The sequence below is a fragment of the Mus pahari genome, chromosome 4 (assembly GCF_900095145.1).
Source record: "Mus pahari chromosome 4, PAHARI_EIJ_v1.1, whole genome shotgun sequence".
NCBI lineage: Eukaryota > Metazoa > Chordata > Mammalia > Rodentia > Muridae > Mus > Mus pahari.
The window spans coordinates 83,436,040-83,447,198 of record NC_034593.1 but is presented as its reverse complement, the minus strand read 5'-3'; the positions used below and the strand labels follow the sequence as shown (position 1 = coordinate 83,447,198).

Here is an 11,159-nt window from a genome sequence, read left to right as displayed (position 1 = left end):
ACTCATTGGCCATCTGGCGGCCTGGGTCTCGCTGACCCTCCCTGGAATTGTTGATGCTACAACCTGCATGTATTATTCTACTGACTTGTAATCAAGCCAATTGTGTGAAGCTGCACCAAGTTCCTCCAAAATTCCCCCAACCCCCTACCCTCTCCCTATTAAAACCCCTAGCTTTTGGGTTTCAGGGTCGATTCCTTTGTTTCCTGCGTGAGATGGGTATCAGCCCGGGCCCCCACCATTAAACTGCCTCATGCTTTTACAACAAGAAGGCCTTTCGTGGTTTTTTTTTTTTTTTTTTTTTTTTTTTTGGTATTCCCTGACTTCCCTGGCATGGGTCCAACAATGGAAGAAGGCATCCCTGACCCATCTCTGCCAAGTATAAAGTGTGTTCTCTCCTCTATTCAGCTCTTTCTAACTCTAGGGTCACATACATTCCCTCAACTCAGTGTTCCTTGAGAGGTGGGGCTACGTTCAGTTCAACATCAGAACTCTAGAGCCTTCAGTTTATCACATCAGTAGACACTATTGACTAACACACTGAGGTCAGCTACTAAGCCTTTATTGATGCAATGGACAGATACCAGAGATAAAACAGCTTTGAAACCCCCTTGAAAATTGGGGGAATTCAGTGCAATGAGATGACCTCCTCCACATCTTCCTGTTTCTGAGAGTATCAGGTAAGAGGAGTGAGTTTCTGACAGTAGCAGGTAAGAGAGGTGAATTTAGATAAGAAATCACTTTGTAAAGATGATCACTGTAAAAGAACCAAACGAAAAGAATCATGGCTGTCTAGTGAAGTACCACGGCAGGGCAGGGCAGGGCAGGGCAGGGCAGGGCAGGGCAGGGCAGGCCAACCTCACTCCAGCTGGAATCAGGAAAAGTCATGGTTGCTCTGTCTTCAAGTAGGTATATAGTCCCTTGGCTGTGATTCCTTTCTTCTCCATCTGTGGTGTGTCCTGGCTTTGAGCTGAAGGAGTACCAGAGTGCAGGCTGCCTGGATCCTGGCTTCGGATTACTATTTCCCTTGTGTGGTCATTGACCCACTCCTCTCTAACCACTGTGGGTACTCTCTCTACCTGCCCGGCTGTTGGGCTTGGGTGATTCTCTTTAACAGTGTCTGTCTCAGTCTGGACCTGTCCTCCTAGCACTGGCTCTCCTGTCTCATAGTTGCTTACCGGTGTCCAGCTTTGACCCATGCATGGCTGTGTCTGTGTCTGTTCCTTTTCTCGAGCCACAGATTTATATGCAGACTGGCTCCCATCATGTTCCAAAGTCTGGGTATATGATCCTGCCTGTGTCTGGTAGTGTCTTGTCCCCACCTGTTCTGCCTGACTGCTTTCTTGCCCATGGATCTCAGTCCCTCTGTTTTGGTCATACATGGACCCATGAGTTTGGATGCTACTATTTTCTGCCTGCTGGCTCCTGCCTTGTTCCATTGTCTGAGTCTGTGTCTGAGTATATGACTCTGCCTGTGCCCGGTGGTGTTCTTTAGCACTCTGGCTTGCCTGGTTCCTGTCTTGGCCATGAATCACAGTCTCTCTGTTCTGGTCATAGATAGATCCCTGTGTCTGGATACTGTCACTTCCTGTCTGCTGCCCCCAGCCCTGTTCTACCATCTGGGTGTGTATCTGAGTATGAGACCCTGCCTGTGTCTGGTAGTGTTGTGTAGAAGCTCTGTCTGCATGGCTTCTGTCTTGGCTATGGCTGTTAGTTCCTCTGTTATAGTCACAGTCAGACCCCTGTGTGCAGAAAGTACCTGCTTGGGTCTGAGTTGTGGATCCAGTTGTGATCTCATCTGTCTGTTGACTAATCTGTGGTTGCCTCTCTGACCTCTTCTGTCTGGTCCAACTCTTGTCTTCTGTTCTTGGGGTCTGCTTCACCTGTCCTGTCACTTGTGTTTGCTGGCTTATCATCTCCTGTGTCTGGGACTCAGTCTGCCTGTCATGACTGCTGACCTGTGTAGGGTAGCTGTCCTGATTCTGGGTATGTGTCCCCACCCTGTCCTGTCCTCTAGAAGCCTGATCTCTCTGTCCACAGCTGCTGTCTCCACAGTGCTGTGCTGCTCCATCTTTTGCCACTTCAGCGCCACCTCTCTGTCCTTGCTCCAGCTCTTTGGAAGATCCAGGATAGCAGCTTTCAGACTTGTCAGATATGCAAGCACCCTTAGGACTCTCATTCAGTGTCTTAAAGCAGGCCCGTGCAACTTTAAAGACCAAGACCAGGAATTCCTTGAACTCTACAGTCCCTGTGTTATCTTCATCCAACAGGCGCAGGACTTCATCCACAGTTGCAGGATCATGGGGCTTCTGGGGGAGAGATGAAGCCAAGTCAGCATTTCTTTCTCTGAGGAGAACCTGGTCTGATCAATGGCACTCAACATCCAGGCTCCCTCACCCCACTGCAGATGGGAGCTCTCAGACCCACTGCACTGCCTATAGCATCACATGTTTCATGACTTGTGTCTTTTCTTGTAGCATCTCTCTTACTCAAGGGTAGCTAGCAACTTTTGTTTTATATATATATCCTTGATTTCAGATCCGCAAGATGATTGACTAGGTAAAGACTTATTAAAGGAATGCATGTGCTCAATGTGCAACTGTCTGGGCTTCTGGCTCCTTCTTTTGGCTGCTCTTGGCACTTTGCCTCTGGCATCAACCCCACAGGAGGTATACCAGGATCCTGACCCCATGAGATTCCAGAAAGCTCCTATGATGGGGAGTCCCAGCAGGACAGCAGGCTATGCTAAACATGCACACACCATCCGAGTATGCCAGTGTTTGCACCTAGGACTTCATTACCTGGTCTGCTTTAGATGTCGGCTGAAGGCAGAAAAGTGCATTATGGCCCTGGTGCTGGCTTGCTGAATAGGCTAGGTCTCTCAGTGTCCCCAGCACCCACAGATATTCAGAAGTAGGGCTCCAAAATCTCATTTTTGACTTGACTAATATTGAGCTAATATTTTGAAGTAACTGCTTTGTGTAAGGCAAAGGCAAGCTCTTAAAGAGTGCTAATAGGCAATCACATTTCAGACAGGTATAGGAAATGTTTCCAGCGTCAGATTTGAGAAGCACCGGAAAGCAGTGACTACTTTTTCTTTTAGGCCGTTTGAAGAATCTGTTCTTGTCTGAACTCTCTCTTTATAGTCTATTTACTTTGTCTTGAGCTTAATGTGAATTAAAGCAGAGGATCAGATCCAAGAATCTGCCCTTTCAGTAAGAATCTGGATCTGTTACATATCGTGACCTTTGCCCTCTGTGTTTTTCTTATTGGCAGGCACAACTACTAATCCAGGCAGGACACTTGAATTTGGCTCCTTACTCTTTACATTCCCCAGATAAGAGCCCATGCACATAAACAGGCTTTGGCTGTCCTTATCATGTCTTTCCCTTTCACCCCCACATATCATACCACTATGACGTCGGCAAACTCATGTTCCAGGAGCCTCTTCAGCTCCTGCCGCGTGAGTACTTTGCAGCCATCCTCTGACCTGGCATAGCACCCGAAGGCTTCAATGATCCCGTGGATGTTTTTCAGCAACTGAGGCATCTTTGAAAGCTATGCTGGAAAATATAAAAAGGCCATTTATGGGCACCATAGTCAGCCCCCGCTGTTTCCACGCAGTACTCCAAGGCTCGGTCCTTTCATTGTGTCTTCAGCTGTGTTTTGGGTTTTTTCCACCTTCCTCGGCCTTTTCCTCAAAGTGTGCTTTCTGATGAGAAGGAGAAGCACTCAGGCTGTGGAAGTTTCTGAGTCAACATTTAATGCCGGGTTCCACCACCTACCTGCTTTGCTCTTCTGTGCCTCGGTTTACTCACTGTGAATGAAGCTGATACTAGCACTTACTTCAGAGAGGTATTATAAAGGCTTTAGGAGATAATTCATGAAAAGTACCCAGCTGATGCCTGGCTTATGCTAAGTGGTAGCTATTAAGTATCATCACCATCATTATCATAATGCACATATACACATATATAATTTGTGTACGACTATAGACACGCACTGCTCACAAAGCAGTTTCCTGTGTAACATAGCTTATGATCCTTATTATCGCTATTATTTTCATAGGTGGGGGGAAAAGGCTGAGAGGAGATAGATTTGTGAAGGCCACACATTATTTTCTTTTAACGCAAATGCAACTATTTCTTTAGAATATACCTGTGGACAGTTTTTTTTTTCTTTTTGCCTATCTCTAGGGTGTTAATGTCCTACAGGAAACATCAGAAAACATCAAGTACACACAGGGGTTAGACCCTCCAAGGGTCCAGCCCTACCCTCTCAACGTTTCTGGAAAAGGGATTCAGGAAGAAGATGAAGGTGGGCTGCACCTGTTGGAGAGAATTGGGTTAGGGGTGCCATCTGGGGTAGGAGGCTTTTTAACAGAGAGTCCAAGATGCTCTCTGCCTTCAGTCCTGGGATCTATCGGAGAGGTCAGCTTATGTAAGAGACAAGTGGTCCATTAAGTCTAAAGCACTGGTGACCTATGATGAATGGTGCTATTCAAAAATGAAAACCTTCATTTCCATTATAGAGGAATTTGGAGGTAGGTGAAGGGGAAGATGGGCGTGACTGAATGGGCAAGAGACACATGTTAAATAGAAGTCTTAGACCAGAAAGAGGAGAGGTGCCAAAAGGATAAGGTTCAAGGACAAAGGAAGAAGGAAGCCTGTAGCATCTAGAAAACCAAGGAAGGGACCTTCGTGATTGTGGGTAGAGGATGGCATGGGTAGAGAAGGAAGGAGTGAGGGAACAAAGGAGGCATGGTTCAGGAAAAAGCAAATCAGTGTGGTCAGAGGATTGAGGAAGTCTAGACTCCAGGTGGACTGTACAGGAACAACTTTCCTACTGATCCAAGAGTCAATAACTCTTTCCTCTGTGTGCCTCAGGGCATATAACTTCAAACACTTCTCTATGTTTTAAAAAGACATGACAGTCTTTAGTCACTGACTATATAATAAAAAGAGAGAAAAAAGTCCTTTTAGTGATTATTCAGAGTTTTAGAATAAAACTACAAATTCATCTTGCCTATATATCAACTGAAGGAAGGAAGGAAGGAAAGAAGGAAGGAAGGAAGGAAGGGAGGGATGAAGGGACAGAGGGAGAGAAGGAGGATGGAAGGAAGTGCATAGCCCCTTCCTCCATAAGGCAACTTGAGCTTATTGTCTGAGTTGGCAGAAACAAACCCTCTAGAACCTTGGGGGAGGGGTGCGTTATGCTGATCCACTAGAACCTTGGGGGGAGGGGTGTGTTATGATGATCCAGGATGGTGAGTGGCTCCATTGTTGCTGCCCATGTTATCTAGTGAGAAGAACTGCAGGCTAAACCCACTGAGAGGAGAAAGCCGTGTTGCTTCAGAAGAGCAGCATTTCCCAAACCCTCTGGCTTTAGTCTGCCTGAGGCTCTCTGGGGGCCCTTCCTACCTCCAGCTAAGCACTGAGACCTGACAACTCAGATCTGACAGCCCTGGATTCATGAGCTCAGCTTGCCAAGACACTGAGAATGAGCAAGAAGTTCTTCTGGAGGGAACTTACCTAATGCTCAGGCAGGATGGGACAAGTTTCTGTTAAGCAGTGTGTAGAGTACTTGTCAGAGGGACAAGAACCTTTTATAGAGGATTTAATGGCTCTCATATGTATTTTAGACAGGATGTCTCCACCCTACAAGCAGGCTTGATTCATCCAAGGCTTAGCCCAGCCCAGCCCCACCTCCTTTCTTCAGTTCACCTTCTGACCCAAGACTGCTTTCCTCTAATTACAAGCCCTTTCTACCACATTTAGAGCTGTCTCTTGCTGTGTTTGTCCCCCTTATGACTAGGAGGCCCCTTTCCAATGATCTGGGCTCAACAGTACTTTGTACAGACCTGAGATCCCCGGGGAATATGATGCACCACCTGCAAAGCCAGAGAAGTCTTTGTTTCTTTTTTAAAGCATTCAACATCCGTTTATTGAAGATTATTCTTTTCAGAGTGTTCTTATTCTTCTGATACTGCTGCTGTTACTTACACATGTTCTATGCTCTTTTACAGCTGATAAGAAAAAGGCTTAAGGTGATTATGCATGGTCTCTTTACTGGACAGAAGGATCCCAGTGGCCCTGTGGATTTCAAAGGCAAGGCCAAAGGAAAGAACCTTTTTCATACTAACTCATACAAACCCATTTCCTCAAAACTTCACAGAAATATCCAAGGTGAAAGTATCAGTTTAGTCTGAGAGAGCATGGGGCTTTTACAGTAGGTTACCTTCTTTTTTAAAATTATTTTATTAGATATTTTCTTCATTTACATTTCAAATGCTATCCCAATGTCCCCTATACCCTCCCCCCCCACCCTGTTCCCCTGCCCACTCACTTCCACTTCTTGGCCCTGGCGTTCCCCTGTATGGGGCATATAAAGTTTGCAAGACCAAGGGGCCTCTCTTCCCAGAGATGGCTGACTAGGCCATCTTCTGTTACCTATGCAGCTAGAGACATGAGCTCTGGGGGTACTGATTAGTAATAGGTTACCTTCTTATGGGTTCTCTCCTGCTCTATTTCATACTCACTGTCTCTGGGCTACAAGCAGAATATATTTGTCAACTATATATGCGCGTGCACGCACACACACACACACACACACACACACACACACAGAGGAGGCTATTATACACAATTCAGTGGACTCAACACCATCTCTTAGGTCAGGTGTCTTTCTAACATAGCATCATCTGCATCAGCTATCAGATCACCATTGGTTAGTGGAGGAGATACCAGGGCTTCTCTCAGGCTGGGTGGCAGATGATTTGTCACCCTAAAGATTTTTTGATTGGCCTGAATATCTGTCATCATGACAGCAGTCACAAACCCATCCCTTACTGAAAGCCTGCTCACCAGCACTTTCCTTCTTTGAGGAATCCACAATGATGAAGTGGGGGTGTCTAGAGGGTGTCCACTGATGCTGTATCTTCAAAGTAACGAACAATGTTAATTGAGTTTCTCTAAAAACACTCATATTTTGAAGATATTCTGAAGATTGGCTGATTATACCTCCATGATTGCAGACTTAAATTACCACAATGAGAGCCAAAATGACCTCAAGCTATCCTTAGTTCTTTAGTAGTCATTTATCCTCCACACCTGTATTTGACTTCACCCCATCTTGACTTGTAAACTAAACTTAGAATATATTGCTAAGCTTGACATGTGTAGCTTGTCCCAACTCAGAAGATAAAGGAATCATCAGAGCACATTGGAAACGTGTAGCAGAGCTTTCGCTGCCTTGCTGTTGCCCATCTGCAAGACATTCCATCCGTTTGTTCAGTACGTGTGATTTGTAACTCTTTTGTTTTGAGTCTGTGAAGTGTTTTAAGTAATTTCCACAATGGAACACGTTACCTGAAGCACCCTGATTGGCGTCATGGGGTCCAGGCCATTCATCTTTAAGAATAACTATTTCCTTTGGAGCAAAACTTTTTTTATGTCTAAATCCAGAACATTCCACAACTCTTTTCTTTGCAAAACATTTCTACAGATCAGAGAGCTGATTCCAAGAGCAGCTTTCATGAATTGACATTTGGTGATACTGTTGCCAAGACAAGTTGGGAAAGAAAGGGGACAGAGACAGGGTTCTTGGAAAGGAAACAAACAAAACAAAATAAAATAGTCAACAGTCTGGGCCTCCATTATCCTCTCTCCAATTGTATCCTTATCTCTCCAAAGCACTCCGTAAAGAACACCCTGGAAACCCAGTGAGTAGCTCAGAGTCATCCCTGGAAATACCAGGAAGGATTAGGTAGATCTCTGTGATAGCTCTGATGACAGGAGTCTAATGACTTAGGATATGTCACTTCTTCCTTCTGAGTCTAATCCCTGACTGACAGACGTGTGGGCCCTGTTGGTTCTCAGCTATAATCTAGGCAGAACATGTGGATAAGTCTTCAGCATCTTTAGTTTCATCATGAAAGCTGTAATCTGCCATTTCTGGGACTCTAAATCTCTCTGTTTCCATAGAGAAAGCAATCTAGAAATTCCTAATCTCCTTCTTTCTGTTGGGAAAAGAAAAGAACTCACGTCAGGAGCTACTGGGGATAAGGGGAAGTTCCTTTTTCTGCTGTATCAGAGTCAATCTCAGAACTTGGTGCAGCAGTTTGGTGATTCATGGGTAATGGGAACAGATGTATTTCCCACTCTCAGTCATCATCATTCAACTGACTCTTGACTTCTTGCAAGCCTGTTTTAATATGTGTAAATATGCACCAGCAGTAATGGCTGGTGATAGCTGTTTGAGATACAAAGAAGCATCAAGTGTATGCTAAGCCCCTCCTTTTACCAACTTGTATCTGTCCTAGTTTTATGCCATTTTATAGAAGTTTTGAGGCCATTCTGAAGGCCACTAGGCATTTGTTTGTTTGTTTGTTCTGTTTTAATGCTTCCTCTCTTTTACCTCTATGCAGAGACTTTCCCCAGCAAATGGCACCACTTCCTCTGTTAGTGTGTTTCCAGATTGTCCCAATCATATGAGATCGTTCCTTTGCTTGGTAGCTTGCTCACAGAACTCCTGCTGGTGCATATTTACAGCTTTTGTTTTACCGTGCCTTCATTACCATTAATTGTCTCTCAGTTTTTTTCCAGGGTATACCTTCCTTTGGAGAACAAAGGCAGTCTGTAGTAAATGTGACAACTTGAAATGGAAGCCTGGTCCATTTTCAGGGAAGTGTCACTGATACATGAAGACTAGGTAATGTATCATTCAAACCATTTTGGTCTCTAGGTTTCCACTGCACTAAGCTATTGGTCCCCATCCCTGTGTTCATGGGAATAGAGCAGAGCAATTCTGTATCTGAGATCAAAAGTATATCCCTGAACCAAGCTAAGGAGAATCTCCAAGGCAGATCTGCATTGGGGTGGACTGGATTTGTGATGGTTTGAATTCTATAAATCCAATGGTGTTCTCTAGTAGGGCTGGTCAGCGTTTGCTTATTTCCTCCTCCATTAACTAAACACTTAATCCTGCCACAGAAGTTCTCAGGATTAAAAGTAATGGCTGGTGACAGCTGTTTGAGATACAAAGAAGCATCAAGTGTATGCTAGCCCCTCCTTTTACCAACTTGTATCTGTCCTAGTTTTATGCCATTTTATAGAAGTTTTGAGGCCATTCTGAAGGCCACTAGGCATTTGTTGTTTGTTTGTTGTTGTTGTTGTTGCTGTTTTGTTTGTTTTGTAGATCACATTTACCAGGCTGGTTCTGGCAAGATGAGAAACACATAGACATTGTTCTTATCCTCAGGGCACAGACAGTTCCAACATGGGACTGGCTACATGGTTTAATAAACTTCAATTTCCTTATCTGTAAATGACATACTCTTTACTTAGACCAGCTGGTTATGGTCAGGTTATAGTTTACATCGAGGTGACGAGCAGATAGGGTAGCTAGTAAAGATATTGCCATGCAAACATGGGGAGTTTGAACTCCAGAATTTATCGTTTTAAAAGTGTACTCTGAAGTATGGTTCTCTTGGATGCAATTTGGGGTGGAAAAAGTTTGTTTCAGATTACAAATTACAGTCCATCGTGGATGGAAGTCAGGATTGGAGTTCAAGGGAGGAACCTGGGGGATGGAACTGAATGTAGGACCATGAGTAAACAACGTTGTCTATTATCTTGTTCTCATGGCTTTCTCAGCCTGTTTTCTTATACAAGCTAGAACCACCTGCCCAAGGTGGTTTTGCCCACAGTGGGCAGGGTTCTCCCATATCAATTGTTAATCAAGAAAATTCCCCCATAAACTTGCCTACATGTCAGTTTGATAGACCTCAATTCCTCAGTCATGGTTCCTTTTCCGAGGTAACTCCAGTTTACATCAAGTTCACACACACACACACACACACTCTAAATGTGAAATTACATTATAAACTAATGAGCCCTAAATCATGCCTAGGCAATTACTGGCATCTAAAGTAATTGCATTTCTGCCTTTTGATTGCGGAAATGAAGAATATACATGAGATTAATAGTGACATGGCTCACACATTCTATACTTGAAAAAAGCAACTAATAAGGAATTTGTACAATAGCATAAATTCAGAATAATAAAAATCTAAGGTTAGTGATAGGTGTCTTATCTGCAAATTAATCTCAAGTGAAATTATAATTATTAAGGAGAAAGAAATATTATTCAATGTATACAGCTTTTGTGTCTCCATAACTAAACACAACTTACAATTATCCTGGCTCATTAGCAGCAGATTGGGACTTGTGGAGATTGTGTTTGGGTGCCTGGTTCTCCCATCTGAGTGCTTCAGGGCTGTAATTGCCGACATGGAAGTTCCAGATGCTTGGAGGTCTTTCCAAGTATACCAAGGGGCCCAAAGATCACATGACTGCCAACTAGTGCTGTGTTCGTAAATATGATACCTGAGTGGGCCATGAAGTTTTCAAATGTATGCTATGGACCTGGTAGCAGTATCCAGACAACAGTCATTTGTCCCTACACAATCAACCATAAGCCTGACTGCTGGATCTGAGACTGAAGGAAGCTGGTTCCAGGCAAGGCCTAGAAGACTGGATGATGCCGATGCTTGGCTCTAGAAGCAGTCACAGGAACTAAGTAGTCCAACCAAGCCTGCACCCTTGAGGCAAAATTCTGGTTGAAATGAATGTCCAGAACATGGCTATTTGAATACCCAGAAAAGGAAGTCTGTCTGTTTGCTGAGGTCTGGAGGGGAGACCCAGTTTACCTGTTATGCTCAAGTTCTTTCACTGACAGTGGACCCGGGGCTCATTGTGAGGCTCAGGAGCTGTTCATTGTGCAGACTGTAGTGAACACTGAATTAGCATAATTTTAACACACTGATACTTCACTTCTCTGATCCCAAAAGTGTTCTCACGAACTGGGAGGTTCTTATTATTCCTATGTTTCAAAAGAAGGACTTAAGTTTCAATAAAGAAAAATGTCATTTCCAAAGTTGCTTTATTGTTTTGGGTAAGAGATGGAAAGAGAACTGTGAATTTGGCTCCATTGGCTTCTCTTTGCATTTGCCTTGATGGTGGCTTGTGATTGGAGTGAGTTATGATGCTAAAGGGTGCTTGTCTACATGTATGCCTCTTTCACAGCCACAGAACAGTGTGGGATCAAGGATCTAGATGAGAGATCACACAAGGAGTTGGGTTTGGGTCACAAAAGGGAAAAAC

At 44.2% G+C, this 11,159-nt stretch overlaps 1 protein-coding gene across 1 annotated transcript; it reads right to left on the bottom strand.

The window, feature by feature from the left end:
- Nucleotides 1–881: 881 nt before the first annotated feature.
- Crnn (cornulin) lies at nt 882–5,580 on the bottom strand. Its single transcript, XM_021195259.1, has 3 exons — nt 5,529–5,580; nt 3,409–3,560; nt 882–2,306 (listed from the first exon to the last, which is right to left on the bottom strand). Exons 2-3 carry the CDS (start codon nt 3,544–3,546, stop codon nt 882–884), a joined length of 1,563 nt encoding a protein of 520 aa, XP_021050918.1. The 5' UTR covers nt 3,547–3,560; nt 5,529–5,580.
- Nucleotides 5,581–11,159: the final 5,579 nt, after the last annotated feature.

What these genes read in the sequence shown, in the direction of transcription:
- Crnn (XM_021195259.1), bottom strand. Translation starts at nt 3,546, where the DNA reads ATGCCTCAGTTGCTGAAAAACATCCACGGGATCATTGAAGCCTTCGGG. An exon ending in AGTTTGCCGACGTCATAGTG is followed by an intron (nt 2,307 to 3,408) that starts GTATGATATGTG and finishes TCTCTCCCCCAG; the next exon opens with AAGCCCCATGATCCTGCAAC.